The sequence below is a fragment of the Pituophis catenifer genome, unplaced genomic scaffold (assembly GCF_029215685.1).
Source record: "Pituophis catenifer annectens isolate HBS135680 unplaced genomic scaffold, rPitCat1.0.hap2 SCAF_1, whole genome shotgun sequence".
In the NCBI taxonomy this organism is placed as follows: domain Eukaryota; kingdom Metazoa; phylum Chordata; class Lepidosauria; order Squamata; family Colubridae; genus Pituophis; species Pituophis catenifer.
The window spans coordinates 199,931,010-199,949,055 of NW_027256881.1; the positions used below are offsets into that span (position 1 = coordinate 199,931,010).

The 18,046-nt window shown below is 38.7% G+C and overlaps 1 protein-coding gene across 5 annotated transcripts in view; it reads left to right on the forward strand.

Annotated features, from left to right (window-relative positions):
- Positions 1-240: 240 nt before the first annotated feature.
- LOC139327204 (sodium channel protein type 2 subunit alpha-like) overlaps positions 241-18,046 on the forward strand; it is a 55,195-nt gene continuing 37,389 nt past the window's right edge. The window contains exons 1-12 of one of the 5 annotated variants that reach the window (XM_070956932.1): positions 241-513; positions 2,750-2,868; positions 4,019-4,108; positions 5,630-5,758; positions 7,237-7,328; positions 8,425-8,638; positions 10,230-10,237; positions 10,584-10,647; positions 11,846-11,987; positions 12,410-12,622; positions 15,029-15,310; positions 17,073-17,369. In XM_070956932.1, coding sequence (XP_070813033.1) covers positions 241-513; positions 2,750-2,868; positions 4,019-4,108; positions 5,630-5,758; positions 7,237-7,328; positions 8,425-8,638; positions 10,230-10,237; positions 10,584-10,647; positions 11,846-11,987; positions 12,410-12,622; positions 15,029-15,310; positions 17,073-17,369 — 1,923 coding nt within the window. Of the gene's footprint in view, positions 514-2,749; positions 2,877-4,017; positions 4,109-5,629; positions 5,759-7,045; positions 7,138-7,236; positions 7,329-8,424; positions 8,662-10,229; positions 10,238-10,583; positions 10,648-11,845; positions 11,988-12,409; positions 12,623-15,028; positions 15,311-17,072; positions 17,403-18,046 lie in introns of all 5 variants that reach the window. The other 4 variants (XM_070956928.1, XM_070956931.1, XM_070956929.1 and 1 more) reach the window with 4 other exon arrangements.

An 18,046-nucleotide genomic window follows, 5' to 3' on the forward strand; every position in this document is an offset into this window, starting at 1 on the left:
ACTTTATTTGGAAAATCTGAAAAATAATAATAATAATAAAGAGTTCATATTTGCCTAGCCAGGAAGCTATGGATTATTTTCCTGATGCAGTTTGGAAGAGTTTCACACAGAGACACACAAAACCTCTTGTTGTTGTTGCTTGCTTGCTTCTTCTTTTTTAACTCTTTATGATTTTTCTCCTTCTCATAGGTCATTCTTTCATAGGAATTAAAAAGTAATTAAAACTTGCAGAATGAAAAAATGGCACACGCACTGCTTGCACAACCAGGACCCGATTGCTTCTTCCGATTCACTCAGGAGTCACTTGCAGCAATTGAGCAAAGGATCACCGAGGAAAAAGCCAAACAAAAAGTAGATCAAGAGCAAAAGGAGGAGGACCATGATGAAAGCAAGCCAAAGCCAAATACTGACTTGGAAGCAGGGAAGCCGTTGCCTTTTATTTATGGAGATATTCCTCCTCACTTCGTGTCTGAGCCCTTGGAAGACCTGGACCCTTATTATGCAAATAAAAAAGTAAGTGTTCATAAAGAATAAAACCGAAGCAAGGATCATAGTAAATGTGTATATATGCACTGCGTAATGTGGATGAAACAAGTCATATGTATAATCTTGATTAGCAGTGTTTGGCTAGTGCAGGGATGTCAAACTCAAGGCCCACGGGCCAAATCCGGCCCACGGGGTGCTTAGATCTGGCCCATGGAACCACCCTGGAAACAGTGAAAGATTGGCCTGCAGTGCCTCTGCCAGCGAAAATGAAGTTCAGGAAGGCAGCCCTCCTGAGTTCCATTTTCACTGGCAGAGAGTTGCAGGAGGCCGTCACAGCCAGAAACGGAGCTTGGAAGCCCATTTTCACTAGCAAAGCACTCAGGCCACCACAGATGCCCCTGACATGAATGATGAGCAGGCCATGCTCACCTTGGCCCCCTGAGGCCAAACACAACCCTGATGCGGCCCTCAATGAAATCGAGATTGACACCTCTGGGCTAGTGAAGGCATCTTGCCTAGCAGTTATTTTAACATTATAACAAATGCACCACAAATCTGCTCTTTTTGCTTAATTAACTAGTATTTGTACTGAAATGGAAAATTGATGCCTTATTTGCCATACCCTTGTGGCAAACTGAAATGCATAACCATTAAATAATTATTTACTTTGAATTTTTTGTGATAAATGCCACACGGTAGGTGTGTACAAAGCCTACCATTCCTATTCCAATAGACAATTTCTCAACCAGCTGCCCTAGGTGTGGATTTACATACAATCATATTATGAATGGGAAATAGGACCCTTCCTGGAATTGTAGACTTTGCACATATCTGCCATTTGTCAATATCACGTTGTTGTTGCAAAGTCGTGTCCAACCCATCGTGACGCCATGGACAACATTCCTCCAGGCCTTTTTGTCCTCTACCATCCTCTGGCGTCCATTTAAGCTCACGCCGACTGCTTCAGTGACTCCATCCAGCCACCTCATTCTTTTTCATCCCCTTCTTCTTTTGCCCTCAATCTTTCCCAGCATTAAGCTCTTCTCCAGTGAGTCCTTCCTTCTCAGTAGGTGGCCAAAGTATTTGAGTTTCATCTTCAGGATCTGGCCTTCTAAGAAGCAGTCAGGGTTGATCTCCTCTAGGACTGACCGGTTTGATCAGTCCAAGGGACTCGCAGGAGTATGACAATATCATACAATGACAGTTAATCATAATTTACAATTCAAACAAAAAAAATGCAGTTCCCTTAAAATTGCACTCATGTCAGAAACACCGAGGCATTTCTGGATTGAAAGGATTAGCCAGTGACATCACTATTGCTCAGGGAACACCCAGTTGGGGGGCTCTTTTCATGTCCCTGGGAGGAGATGGAGCAAAGAATGGGAGCTCAATCTCTGTCCAGGGCAGCATTCGGGTCTCGAACGGGGGCTTGCTAACTTCCATCCCAGAGTCCTAACCATGTGAGCCACCATGCTCCTACCTTAAAACTAAAGAAGGCATATTCCAGTGGTGGGTTTCACTTACCTTTGCTACCGGCTCGCTTGTACGCATGCCACTTCTGCGCATGCGCAGAGCGTATTTAATGACATCTGGGTGGGTGGGTGGAGCCTCTTGCTGCTGCTATTACCGGTTCGCCCAAACCAGTAGCAACCCACCACTGGTATATTCATTTCATAACAATATACCAGGAGAATTTGATAAGTAGGAGCACTTTTACTTTTATCGTGCAGAATTATGATATGATACATCACTATGGCATATTAAAAAATAGTTAAGATAGGCAACAAGAGATATAAAAGTCTGGAAATCTTCCCGGTTCATTTACAACATTTGCCCAGGCTTTTAACTGATTCAGTGCTTCTGAGTTTCATTAATCCTGTGGTAATTATTAAGATTTTGCAAGCTGATGATTTTACAGCTTTAAGCTGTTGTAATTTGAAGGTTTTGTAGTTTTAATGCTGTACTGAAACCCCAGTATAATTGTTTGTTAAAAGGAAAGCTGGTAATACATTCTATAAATAAATGAATACCAGGACAGAACAGAACAGGAATATTATACAGAATTGTGCTTCGTGTAAAAGTTTTGAAAACTCCTTTTGCACAATTATGAAGGGAAGGAATAGCATATGGCTTATAGTGACTCCTTCTCGTAATAGAAAACCATGATTATCTGGAACATTTGAACTGCAACTTGATGTAAAACTAAAGAAATAAAATCAACATGATTACAACATTACATTTATGTTTTGTTCTCTCTTATCAGACATTTATAGTATTGAATAAAGGGAAGAATATCTTCAGATTCAGTGCCACACCTGCCTTATACATGCTGAGTCCTTTCAATACCCTTAGAAGAATTTCTATAAAAATTTTAGTTCATTCATATCCTTTTACAACAGGTAATGTAAAACTTTCTCTTATGAAACTGCTTTTTAAACAGCAGCATCAGTTCCTTTTGTCAGAGAGATGTACATGTTCTTCCTTAATTTTAATTACTTTGGTAACATTATATTCTTATTTAAATAGATAAAATCTTCTCTTTGTAGATATCATTTGACTTGGAATAATCTTCCTTCTTTCCTTCCTTCCTTCCTTCCTTCCTTCCTTCCTTCCTTCCTTCCTTCTTTCCTTCCTTCCTTCTTCTCCTTCTCCTTCTCCCTCTCCCTCTCCCTCTCCCTCTCCCTCTCCCTCTCCCTCTTCTCTTCTCTTCTCTTCTCTTCTCTTCTCTTCTCTTCTCTTCTCTTCTCTTCTCCCTTCCCTTCCCTTCCCTTCCCTTCCCTACCCTACCCTTCCCTTCCCTTCCCTTCCCTTCCCTTCCCTTCCCTTCCCTTCCCTTCCCTTCCCTTCCCTTCCCTTCTCTTCTCTTCTCTTCTCTTCTCTTCTCTTCTCTTCTCTTCTCTTCTCTTCTCTTCTCTTCTGCTTATTGTGGCCACCCTGAGTATCTGATAAAGTAAGCAGCAGCTCATGAGAGCTTATACTTTTTAACACAATTCACCAGTTGTAAAAGATGTTACCAGATTCCTTTTGATTTTCTACCAGTAGAATAAAACTTTGGATTTATCTTGGAAGGAACTTTTTATGTTGGCATAGCATTTTTATGTGGAATTTATAGATATATTTTCAAATAAATTCATTGATTCATACAATGAATATTTATAAGCCAGTATCGTAAAAAAACATGGATACATTGGTGACACAGTGTTTAGAATGCAGTATTGCAGTCTAATTTTGCCCACAATGATCCTGATGGGGCTCAAGGATGACTCAGCCTTCCATCTTCTAAGATCGGTAAAATGGGGACCCAGATTGTTGAGGACAACATGCTGACCTTGCAAACAGCTCAAGAGAATGCTATAAAGCACTATGGAGCAAAATATAAGTCTAAATGCTATTGCTATTTAGAGAATAAACCTATGCCTGTTTATCTCATTCAATTAAGTGGACTTACTTTTGAGTAGACATATATTGAAATGAATTGGTAGATGTAAATATTTGTCTAGAATTTGCTACATATTCCTTGACATAATCCAACATTATTCAGCATCTTTATTATGTTTACTATTCTCACAAACTGTGTATTCATGACTTTGAAAGACCCTCCTGACTGGTCAAAGATGGTAGAGTAAGTACACAATTTGTTTGTTTTCCTAGTCCTATATAGACAGTCTCGTGATAATACTGTATCTAGGCAGTGATATAGATTTGCAAGAAGAAAAAAATAAATGGTGTTTTATGGATTACTTTTGGTTCCCCCCGTCCCCCCCCCCCCAAAAAAAAACAAAAAAAAACCACCAAGTGGTAGTATTGGAGCCAGCTCATACTGACTTGCAAGAACCAATTTTGGAAATTTGGAACCAATTTCCAATTTCTGGAATTTTGTGAGTCAGTTGAAAACAGAGTTCAGCTACAATGCCTGGTACTCTGATCAGTTGTTTGGCAATTCGCAGCAGTAATTGAGCCAGAAGAGCCTGTGATACATTTTTCAGAACATTAGTAGATATATTCCATGTATAATTTTTATTTAGACTATTAATGCAACTTAATGGGAGACGATGGCTCAGCAGTTAAAGATGCTGAGCTTGGCAGCTGGAGAGCTCCCATTACTTGTCCCAGGTCCTGCCCACCTAGCAGTTTGAAAGTATGCAAATGTGATTAGATTAATTTGTACCCCTTTGGTGGAAAGATTACAGCATGAGCCGTGGTGGCGCAGTTGTTAGAGTGCAGTACATATTCAAGGAAAAAAGAAAGTTTCACAAACCTGAAACCGGACAAGAACCTGGTGGCTCAGCAGACTGATAGCATTGTGATTAACACCACCTGTCTGCAATTACTGTAAGTTCGAATCTCACCAGGCTCAAGGTTGACTCAGCCTTCCATCCTTTCAAAGGTAGGTGAAATGAGGACCCAGTTTGTGGGGGCGATAAGCTGACTTTGTATAAATATACAAAACTATTAAGGCTATTGCTTAACACATTGTAAGTCGCCCTGAGTCTCCAGAGAAGGGCGGCATATAAATCAAATTAAAAAAAAAAAACCCCGAATCTCATGGAATTTACGGAGAAAAAATATGGAAGAATTACATGTTCAAAATAGAACATGCAATATGCTTCCATAAAACAATAAGGACTTTGAAATCTTTTTATTGCTAATCTATCGCTTCAGTAATAAGCTAATATATGTTCCTTCTACTAATATATCTTCCTTCTTATTCTGCAAATAAGGAGGAACATTACCTTTCTGTATTAAAAACTTGGTACATTGGTACTCTTTAAAACTTTAACAGAATTTTAAAAACAGCCCTCTAGCATTGGGTCAAAAGTTATGTTAAATCATTATATCTTAAAACTTTTAATGAGATGTACATCTATAGTAGTGTTTTATGCTCAGTATAAAAATAATGTGAAAAATCCAGTAGTATAATCTTTTTGATAAAGAGAATGTTCCTGCCCTTAGCTCCAAGATGTAGGAGCAGAAACTCAGAGTGAAAAGGGGGTGGGGGGGAAGTGGAAAGGAAAATTATAATTTTAAGTGCAAAAATCTCTGCAATATTGGAAGGCACCAGGAAAAGGAGGCAATAATAAAGCAAGTAGGAAATACTAAATCCTGCGGGAATGATCAGTTTCCTTGCATTTTTCTCCCTTAGATACACATTCACTGGAATATATACATTTGAATCCCTCATAAAAATTTTTGCAAGAGGTTTCTGTATAGATAAGTTTACGTTCCTTCGAGATCCTTGGAATTGGCTTGATTTTCTTGTAATTTCATTTGCGTAAGTATTCAGCCTTCTTCTTTTTTTTTTACATTGGTGACCTATGTATTTTTTAAAAACCAGTATCACTACTATTGCACCTGCATGACAATTTTGACATACATTAATTGTATTGTTTATGAATTGCAAATAGCTTTTTCTTAGTGGAATGGGCATAATAGGCAAGAGAAATTTCCCTGCATGCCCCCCTCCCCTAACCACTGCTCTAGGATAGGTGCAGGAATCCCAGAAGGTAGAATCTGTGGGAAATTCTCACTGTATAAGCAGAATGGAAAAACTGTCACCAGATACTACAACTAAACCATACTAATCTCATGTTTAGTTCAGTTGTGATTAGTTTTTCTTGGTCATAATTAGCTCCCTTTACCAGTAAGGTAGTTTCTGTCAGTAAAACTGTTTGTCCTGAAATCCAATCCATGTTTCTTCACAATGTATTCTGGAAGTGTAGGAGCAGATTGAATGTAAAGGATGAATTGCTGTATCTAACCCAGTTTTCCCCCTCTTTTTCTTAAATGTCAGAATTTCATTTGTTGAAGCAATAATGCAATATTAAGGTGTAACTGATTCACATTGTCTGAAATACAGACACATACATATACATGCACATACACATGCAAATACACATACATATACATCCTTGTGGCCCTAAATTGTTCATTTAAATAATCCGTATCACTTTGAAAGTAGTACATAAATTTATTAATCACGCAAACAACTGTGGTGTACAGTAGGCTTCCAAAAAAGCACTGACAGTTTTTGCATATGGTGATGCATTTTATAGGGCTGAATGAAGTTCCCTTTTAAGGAGGAGGTACTTTATTCCACCACAATACATCCACACAGGCATGGAAATACACACACCTAAGTTTCGGTCTGCTAACAAACCAGTGCCATCTATACGTGGTAAAGCATCTTTAATCATTTATTAATTTATTTGTTCAACTTGTATGCCGCCTTTCTCCGAAGACTCAAGGCGGCTTACAATGCATTTAAAAACCATATATAAAACATTAAAAGTTAAACCATTAAAAACCATTAAAACCCAATCATGGATATCAAATGTGCTAGTGAATGTTTCACTGACAGTAATTGCAAACTTACAAGCATTCACTTGATGTTATTCCCAGTGGACACAGCGGGAGTTATTTTCAACTCTACATGCTGAATGCAAAATCACTAAAACTAAATTATAATTTAATTACCAAACGGATTTAGCTCAAATAAATACTCAGGTAAGTTACCGTGAAGTCTGCCTCAACTCTGAATAACTGTGATTTAATTCTACAGGTATCTAACAGAATTTGTAAACCTAGGCAATGTTTCAGCTCTTCGAACTTTCAGAGTATTGAGAGCTTTGAAAACTATTTCTGTAATTCCAGGTAAGCTGTAAGTAGTGTAAGGTGTTAGGTCCCTTGTATCTGTCCAACTGTTCCTTTTTATCCTGTCATTGTGTTTGTGTGTGAACTCCCCTATTACAGATATGTGACAGAGTTTGTGGACCTGGGTAATGTCTCAGCGTTGAGAACATTCAGAGTTCTCCGGGCATTGAAAACAATATCAGTCATCCCAGGTGAGAGCTAGGTTAAACCCAGAGGCTGATTTTAATTTGTCAAAACTGCAGTCGTATCTGTTTGGCCAATTCAATTGCTACTCTAGATTATTTATCTAGAAACAATTCCTTGTTTCTTGCTGTGGTGAAGACATCAGCCTTGGAGTTTAACACATTTCTGCATGAGATAGCAATGATGTATGTTGCACATGAAAATAGTTAATTTTCTTTCATACAACAATATGAAAAATGGTTGCACTTTTCATATTCAGATAGACTTTGCTTATTGAAATAATTTGGGAATGAGGATGTTAGTATTTAGAAAATTAGATTGCTAGTAAACCTTCTAATAATAATATGCTAATAAAGGAACTGCATGGATATTGCATGAATATAGCTTAAGAAGCCTTACCTTCCAAACCACTTTCTGGCTTGAAAGGAGATGTTTCTTGTTAAGTCATGCTTGAAAAAATTTACTATTGGTAAAAAAGAATTCCTTACATCAGATCAGGGGTAGGCAACATGGTGCCCCTGGGCACCGGCTTGCCCATGACACCTCCTTTGCTACTGAACTAGCTTGCCATCCTGCTTGGCTGTGTTTAACAAGTCCTTTTATATATGTATAAAACCATCACGAAGCAAAACTGCATCTTCTAATGTTCTATGGAATTATAAGAACGCTTCAAGTCAACCGCTGGGATCACAGAGAACATACTGGGAGGAAGGGCTAATTTGACTTCTGGTAAATGGGTGTCTTCTCATGTCAAATGTTTGTAATTAACCCATGCATTCAAAATTAAAGTTATCACACACCCCACACCCCCAGTTGCCTACCCACTGCATTAGCTCTATGCAAAGTAAGAATAACTACAATTGCTGGCTTCCAGTCGCATAGCTGTTTAGGTGATGACGCTTTTTATATTCCTGCATAGTTGCCTTTTTTTTTTTTTAAATATTTCATGTCTCAAGAGTTTGAAGGCTTTCTCTTTTAGCAAAAAAAGTAATGGCTTTCAAAAATAGGAACTGCTTGCATGAAATGTTTTAATTCATCTCAGTTGCCAACACCTAGAGCTCGAACCGAAGCTAATTTGGGATTGTGCCTTTCTCTTTATTTTAGGCCTGAAGACAATTGTAGGCGCCCTCATTCAGTCAGTGAAGAAGCTTTCAGATGTTATGATCTTGACTCTGTTTTGTCTGAGTGTGTTTGCACTAATAGGATTGCAGTTGTTCATGGGGCACTTGAGGCATAAATGCTTGTTTTGGCCCCTGAGTAACACTTCTTATGAAGATCCACACTTTAAGGAATACTACAATGGAACTGAGCTCATGTGGTCTAAATATATTGAAAATAAAGGTAATGTTTAAATAACAGCAGCAGCAGCAATAATAATAATCCACTAGAGTACTTGAATATGAATCCAAGCTTTACCATAAATCTAATCAATCTATTTGGCCAGTTCTAAATTCAGAAAATAATTGTTGAATCAAAAGTTGCTGTGAATCAACCTCACATCACACTACCATCATTCAGTTGTTCCACTGGGTGGCACTCTATTTTCCAATATTTACTTAATTTTTGGTCTTTTCGGTTAAAGTGAAAACATCATTTGCTCAACATTGCCTGGCAATAGGGTTGATAATGTAATAATAATTAATCTAAAACTTTTTTTCTGGGCTAATTTTATTTAGTGGCTTCTCTGAACTAATTACCATATAAATTTCAAATAAGAGTTGCAATATAAAACTTCAATAAATAATCAATCTCGTGTTTTCTATTTGAATCTAAATGCTCAGTCACAGAGATAGATTAATTAATTAGTAGTTTCTGTTGCAATGTCAAAAGAAAAAGTAAAGCTCTTTGAAAATGCTAGGAGAAAAATGACAATTTCCCTTCAATCAGGGTGTCCACTTTCCCGAATGAGATGTTGGTTGTAATTCGTACACACACACTGGCAATACCTCACCTTGAAAATTTACTTCACCTTGAAAATTGAAGATTTCAGTCATCGTTTACAGAATCACAAGATTTTTTTTTGTTACAAAAAAGTAAAGATATTAAATAATAATAAAAAAGAATTACATGGATTCAAGAAATATAATGATATAATCGGGCTAGTCAACTTCCTTGAATTTAATCCACACGCAACACGCACACATACACACACACTTAACCTGCATTCCTAACTGCTTTGTCTTCTCCCATACAAGTCTAGTCAGAAGACCACAGTTATATTTGCATACATTATAAACAAGTGGCTGTTAAAAGTAGAAGAACAGATTGCGCACTGTTAACTCATCACTATGTTAGTCTATATTATTTCCCCATCCTCATGCCTTCCAGATGTGTTTGGACTGCTTTATGTTGGGCAAGAGAGTTGTAGAGGCTACACGCATCACAAACACAAGTAAGACATAGTCATTTTGCACATAACACAAATTTGAAATTAGTTTCTTGGATGAAAAACCAGGACTGTTAATTGTTCTACTTATATGAATATTGTGTTTGCCCATACATGTGTTATAGCAAGTCTTTACTTTTTTCAATACAGGAACACGTAAATTGGAAGTACTCAATGAAGAATTCTTTAGAAAAATTCAAATTTTAGTTTTAAAAGTTTATAACTGAAAAAGACATACCATAAAGTTTTTTGCTTGTTTTTGTTTAATTTTTTATTCCATGTAATTAATAATAATGGTATAGAGCCATGATGGCGAATCTATGGCATGCATCCCAGAAGTGGCACGCAGCGCCCTCTCTGATGACACATGAGCTGTTGCCCCAGTTCAGCTCTGCCGCACATCCCGCTGGCCAGCTGGTCTTCGGGTCTCTGCCGCGTATGCACGGGGGGCAGAGCATATGCGGGAAAGCGCATGTGCATGCGCAGGGGGCCGGGCGCAGGGGGGGTGGGGGATGCGAACGAGGGGCACAGGTGCATGTGGGGGGCACACACGCATTGCATTTTGGGGGTTTGGGCACACATGTGCGCGCTTTGGGCACTCAGTCCGGAAAAAGTTAGCCATCACTGATATAGAGCATCAACAGAAATTTCTGGATTTTCTTCAGTCAGGAGAGCAAAACTGCAAAATATTGTGCACGGAATACCAATTTCTACCAAAAGTAGAAATCTCTTCTGTGTCTCTTGATTACTTTCTAATGTATCTGGTTGGTTTATTGGATTGTGGCTCTTAGTGTGAAAATGTCTTCTGCGACAAACAGAAAACTGTGACTATGATATGAATGAAAATATCATAAGGGTTTTTTTTTTCCCTTACCAGACCACTTTTACTTCTTGAAAGATGCAAAGGATGCCTTGCTATGTGGTAATAACTCAGATGCTGGGTAAGTATAGTTTAGAAGAGAAATCCAATATTAGTAATCTAACTAAATCTGCTAGTCCATCAATTACTTTGCATTGAATGCTAACATATTTGAGCAGAAGCTATGGAAGAGGTTTGGGGATACTTTCTGGCATCATGGAACATTATTAAGAAAGCTGTAGCTTAAGGGAAGAAATGGGACAAATTTAATATTTCCTCTTTGCTTTATAATATGGCAAGAATATTCAAGGCACTAAAATACTTTGTTTTACAGGCCCAGTTTAGTGTAAAGTCCTAAATAAAAGTTTGGTTTAGTACAAAGACCTGATTTTTTTAATTGGATAAAAAAATATAATTATTTTTGAAAGTCATGAGAAGTTAATGGGAACTTTTTCACACACTCATAAAATCATACCCCTGTTTCTCCCAAAATAAGACATCCCCTGATAATAAGCCCAATCGGGCTTTTGAGCGCATGGCAATAAGGCCAAGCACTTATTTCAGGGTTCAAAAAAAGACAGGGTCTTATTTTCGGGGAAATACGGTATTAATTAACAACTAGTTCAGATAGAGCTAAAAATTATCTGTTTTCTTTAAGAAGAAAAATAGGAAGAAAAGTACCCAAAATGGAATCTCCATCAAAACGGGACTGAGCCTCAGATATTCACTCTGATGTGACTCAATGTGATGAACTCTTAAGTAATACAATGTCCTTAAATCTCTGAGACCAGTCTGGTTCTGATTCATGTCAGCCTTGAATATATACACAGATAGTTTTTTGTTATCCATAGGATCTTCAAATCTTTATAAATCCACATAGTAATTTGCATTTTGACTTTTAATATGCCTGATATATCTCTACGTGTTCGATTTTTATTTCTAAACTATTTTAGTCTAAAATGAGCATTTTAAAGTGCATTCAAAGTTTCTGATCTGATTGATGCATTTGATTTGATTTGAAGAAGTATGAAATTTGAGAGGTAATTTCACATATTAATCCTGGATATGGGATATTTTCAAAGATCGAATTCAAGAATGTTTAAATAAGTTTAAAAACTATAAAGTTTTTATTCTCAACTGTTCCATGCAGTTTGGGTTATTATACATCTCAGTATTTCAAGGTACAAAATACAGTTACTCCTTTACTTTTGCTTTGAGATATATTCCATGTGCTTAATTAGAAAGTGCAAAAATGTTCATTTCATCATCTTTTTTTATAGGCAGTGTCCAGAAGGATACACGTGTGTACCAATTGGTAGAAACCCGGACTATGGCTATACAAGTTTTGATAGCTTTAGTTGGGCTTTCTTGTCACTCTTTCGGCTGATGACTCAGGATTACTGGGAAAACCTTTATCAACAGGTGAGAAAAATAACACTTTTAATTGTGGGAAAGGCCAAAAATAGTTTATACAAGTGGCTGAAATATAAACCACCCTGTCATATTGTGAATATGACTCAGATGAAGAATTGTTATGAACCATTGGTTAGAGAAACAGCTAAACTTCACATGCAGCACTGAAAAGCCTGATGTCGTTTAATTCGGCTTCCCAATTTCATCCTACCCATTTTTAAACAAGTGATACATGGCGGTAGAGTTGAATACATGTATTAAATTCAGAAAATATGTTTATATTGCTGAATAATAGATCCAATACTTATTTGTTCATTCCGTATATTTAAGAGACAACATCAATGGAAGATATATAAATAGAGAGAGATAGATACACACATAACTTTTAACATTCACTTGTTTACTAACCTAGTAACTCCTTGGTTTCCCAGACATTGCGGGCTGCTGGCAAAGGATACATGTTCTTTTTCGTCGTGGTGATTTTCCTGGGCTCTTTCTACCTTATCAACCTGATCTTGGCAGTAGTAGCTATGGCCTACGATGAGCAAAATCAAGCTACTATTGAGGAAGCTCAGCGAAAGGAGACAGAGTATCAGCAAATGCTTGAGCATCTGAAAAGGCAACAAGAGGAAGCTCAGGTACTGGTGTCTAAAATCTTCAAGAAAAGTAAATATAGATAAGTAGGAACTGCACAAATTATTTTCTTAAACGTTTTCCTTTCAGAGGGACTTTGTGAGACTCCCCTGCGGCACTGCTTTCAATCTCAAGGTGTTCAAGAAATCTATTGCATTTTCAAGGTACAGGTAGTCCTTACAACAGTTCATTTACTGACCGTCCAAAGTTACAACATCATTGAAAAACGTGACTTATGACCATTTTTCACATTGGCAACCTTTATAGCATCCCCATGGTCATGTGATCAAAATTCAGATGCTTGGCAACTGGCTCATACATACGACCCTTCCTGCGTCCCCAGGTCCTGTGATCACCTTTTAATAAGCGCAACATCAATGGAGAAGCCAGGTTCACTTAATAACTGTGTTACAAATTCATCAACTGCAGTGATTCACTTAACAACAATGACAAGAAAGGTCGAAAAATGGAGGAAAATTCACTTAAAACATGACTCACTTAACAACAGAAATTTTGGGCTCGATTGTGGTCGTAGGTCGAGGACTACTTGTATATGTTTGTACACCAGTGCCTGATGTGATATGTTTTATAAAAATAGAGTTCTATATGGGTTCATTATGTCTTGCCTTTATCAACCATATAGAAAGCTTATGACTCATATGACATCTGTCATCTGTCAAATAACAGTTGTAGTACAGATGCAACACCAACAAAGATGACAGGAAATTAAGGGTATTACTTAGTGTTATTGTCCTTCATAAGGATGGGATTGAGTTGGGTGAAATGCTCCCAGTTCGGACCGGATCGCCCGATCCGGTAGCGATGGCGGCGGGTGGTTCAGAGAACCGGTAGCAAAAATCCCTGCCCCACCCCCCACATGCCCAGCTGAGCCACACGATCATCAGAGGCTTTTTTTTTTTAACTTTTAAAAGCATTTTTTCTACAACCTCTTCCGACGAAAAAATGTTTTTAAAAGTAAAAAAAAAGCCTCTGATGATCGCACAACTCAGCTGGGATCATCAGAGGCTTTTCAAAGCATTGTTTTCTGCAACCTCTTGGCCGAAGAGGTGGTAAAAAAAAAATGCTTTGAAAAGTCTCTGACGATCCCAGCAACTCAGCTGGAATCGTCAGAGAGACTTTTTAAAAAATACCTCTCTGCCTATCAGGCAACTCAGCTGGGATTGTCAGAGATGTATTTTTTAAAAAAATACCTCTCTGACAATTTCAAAGCATAGAAAAAATGAAACTTGAAAAGTTTTTTTTTAAAAAAAAAAAGTTGGCCACGCCCACCCAGTCACATTACCCCACCACCACCAAGCCACGCCCACAGTACCGCTAGTAACAAATTTTACATTTCACCCCTAGATTGAGTCCCCAGAGCTTTAGAACGGGTGTTCATGTGGATGGAAAGAACACTATTACAATATTACGTACAGAACATGAAATACAGTACCTTGGCTTATTTAATGATACACATAGAGTTAACACACAACACACAGGCTAGATTCTAATTCTCATCATTATATATCAGCTAAATATTTACAGGCAGTCCTCGACTTACAACCACAACGGAGCCTCAAATCTCTCTGTCTTAAGTGAGACATTTGTTAAGTGAGTTTTGCTCCATTTTATGACTTTTCTTGCCTTAGTTGTTGCCTATGTGGATCGCTGCAGGTGTTAAGTGAGTAACACGGTTGTTAAGTGAATCTGGCTTCCCCATTGACTTTGCTTGCCAGAAGGTTGCAAAAGGGGATCACATGACTCCAGTAGACTCCAGACACTGCAACCCTCATAAATGTGAGTCAGTTGCCAAGTGGCTGAATTTTGATCGAGGACCACGGGGATACTGCAATGGTTGTACATGTCAAAAATGGTCATAAGTAACTTTTTTCAGTGCTTGTTTTAACTTTGATGGGTCACTAAATGAACTGTTGTAAATCGAGGATTACCTTAACATACTGATACATTTCAAGGGGTTCATAAACTTCAAGAGGGAAAAATTATAATTGTATTTTAACTAAAACTTAGCTTGTGTTGATTAAATGGCTTAATAATGAAGCACATATATTGTATTCCATATTGCTGTTTTTAAAATATGTTGATACCTGTAGTTGAGTATAACGATTTCCTTTGTAACGTAGTATTTATTTATGTATTTGGCTTCGTGCATTTTAAAAGCATTTTTCTAAGATGATATCCATAGATGTCACAAGACCCTCAAGGAGGCCTATGAAACAAAAAGACTAAAAGCCCCTATTTTGGTGTATATTCATTTGCTAATATTTTGATACATGCATGTTGTTGGTTTTTTGCCCACTTGTATTCTTCAAGCTGTGTTCTTTGGCAGTAATAAGCATCATGCTAAATAATTAAATTGTGTGAAGAGCACTTACACAGTTGATCCCTTCATACGATAGGCACTGGTGGCGGCAGCGGCTTATAAAGATTTCAGGGACGATGGTGCTCTTGGAAGACTTTCCGAAACATCTTCAGAATTATCAAGCTCCAAAAGTGCTAAAGAAAGGAGAAACCGAAGGAAAAAAAGACGGCAAAGAGAATTGTCTGTCGGCGAACCTGGAGGGAACAACAAAACGTTTCCAAAATCAGAATCAGATAGTAGCATCCGAAGGAAAGGATTTCGATTTTCCTTGGAAGGGAATAGACTCACGTATGAAAACAGGGTCATTTCTCCATACCAGGTCAGATATCCTGTGGGTATATCTATCCAAATTGTTGCAGATGAGGGCCTGAAAGACACTTTGTGGTCTTCATGCAAGGAAAGACGTGTATAAATATATTGTGTCCTTCTGGGATTTAGATTTTTGTCATTACTTGCAGTAACTTGAGGAACTTAAAAACAATACTATCTTTTTGTTATTAGAAAGCCAAACAGTTAGAAAAAAAAAGGGGGGGGGAGTTCATAGTATGAAATTTGGGGAGAGAGGAATAAGATTTTTCTAACAAAGACAGTAGAGCAGTGGTCCCCACCCTTTCTGGCACCAGGGACCAGTTTCGTGGAAGACAATTTTTCCACGGACTGGGGCAGTGCTGGTAGTGGTTCCACATGCTACCTAGATCCCGCGGATGCACAGATGAAGCTGCACTCACTTGCGTGGCCTGGTTCCTAAAAAGGCGTGGACCAGCTTGGGGATTGGGGACCCCTGAAGCCAGGTCTTTGTTGCTATACAAGGAAAGACAGAATGGTGTCTAACCTATTTAACTGTACTGTATGGACATTTTCATGACTTATTAATAAGAACTTGGTAGTGCAAAGATTCTACTAGTTAGAAATTATCATTTCAATGGAACCACTAATTATAGTTGAATTTTCCTTTAATAATATGTCTAGAGCTTTATTGATGGGCCTTTGATGCAGTAAATTTGATGTGTTTGGAAGTACCTTTTAGCATTTACTGAAATTTGGGGTGAGGGGCGGAGAATAGTGCCCAAGGACATCGCTCTTGATATGCGTCGAGCTATTGGCCCATGTTGATTTTGATTACTTCTTAATTAAAAAAAATAGAACAGCTATTGTATTTCAAAGCACTATTAAACACGTTTCTAAGAAAGCCCATAAGCCTCACACAGCCATATAGGAATTTCTAAAAAATGAAAATAGTGGCTGTTCTCAATTTGGAAGTATGACTATCTTCGCAAACAAAGGATAAATTGAGATTATAGATGGTATCCTCAGAGGCAAGAAGAGGTGGTAGAAAACAATATTTGAATGTTTTGAGTTTCTTATGTTTTTCTATTTTGCCAGGACTTGGGTAACCTTTTTATAATGACTTGTGGTTCCACTTCCCCATTTCTAAGTCAAACCTGCATTCTTTTAGCCCCTAGGACTGTGATGGCGAACCTATGGCACGTGTGCCACAGGTGGCACGCGGAGCCATATCTGTGGGCACGCGAGTGTTGCCCTAGGTCAGCTCCAGTGCGCATGTGTGTGCCAGCCAGCTGATTTTCAGGCTTTCCGGACCCACCGGAAGTCAGAAAACAGGTCATTTCTGGCCTCCGGGTGGTGGGGAAGGCCGTTTTCACCCTCCCCAGGCTTCTAAAAAGGCCTTGGAGCCTGGGGATGGCAGAAAACGGGCCTATCAGGCCCACTATGCCATCATGTGCCAAAAGTGGGGGGAGCACAGGGGGTCACAGATGCAGAGTGTGGGGGGGCACATTGAATTATGGATGTGGGCATGCGCATGCGTGCGTCCTGGCGCCCCCCCTCCCCGCTTTTGGTATGCGATAACAAAAAGGTTAGCCATCACTGCCCTAGGAAGCATGTCTAATCCCCATGGAATCAATTTAGAAGTTTGATCACATCATACTTAAGATCAACTGTACTCAATTTCAATAAGATCAACTGTACTTTTCCTCTCAAAAGTTATTGCCTAGGGTCATCCAACTGGGATTTGTATACGATTTGCAAGTTTTCACTCGATGGTTCAATTTCTGTCTCCTTAGTCAATGCTGTTTCCCACGAGGCGCAATAGCCGGGCCAGCTTCTCCAGCTTCAAAGGCCCAACCGCCGAAGGAGGCTCCGATGCCGATAGTGAGCACAGCACCTTTGAAGAAAACGGAAGCCGGAATGGTTCCTATTTTGTTGTACGCAGACATAGTGACCGTCGCAGCAGCAACATTAGTCAGACCATGTTTCCAATGAATGGGAAGATGCAGAGCAGTGTGGACTGCAATGGGGTGGTTTCCTTGGTAGGAGGACCCCCTGTGCTCCTGTCGCCCACAGGACAGCTTCTCCCAGAGGTGATAATAGATAAAGCAACTACCGATGACAGTGTAAGGAAGATTTAAGTAGCGTAGGCATGATGGGTCTCCAGAATGGAATCCAAATCCTGAATGCCTCTGCATCTTGGAAATGCTTTCGATATTGCCCCTTTTCCAGGCTTTAACACTGGGCTACCCGAAAATAAATGGTCTGACTTCTGCTGCATGTATTTGCAAACACCGTGCACACAATGCGATTTAAAGGAAAACAAGATTAAAATTAAATTAAGTACAAAAGGGTTTGTTGCCATGTTTACCTTTAATTTATGCTTAGCAAATACCTTCGCCTTCTTTGCTCCTTTATCTTCGATTTGCTCCTGCTCATCCTTGCCTAAAAGATCCATTATGTATGTACCTTGTTTCTAGAAGTGCCCACATGGACCTTAGAGCCTCTCCAAAAAGCTGTTTAATGTGATTTTTTTTTAATGTACCAAAAGGGTGAAAATTCCACTAACTTTATTTGTTTGGATCTTACCTCTTTATCCGGGTCTCCTACTTTTGGGAATGCAACCCTAGCCACACAATGTGGTAGGAGCCATGGTGATGCAGTGCTGAGAATGCAATATTGCAGGCTAACTTTGCCCACAGTCTAGAGTTCGATCCTGAGAGGCTCAAGGTTCACTCATCCTTCCATCCTTTTGAGGTTGGTAAAAGGA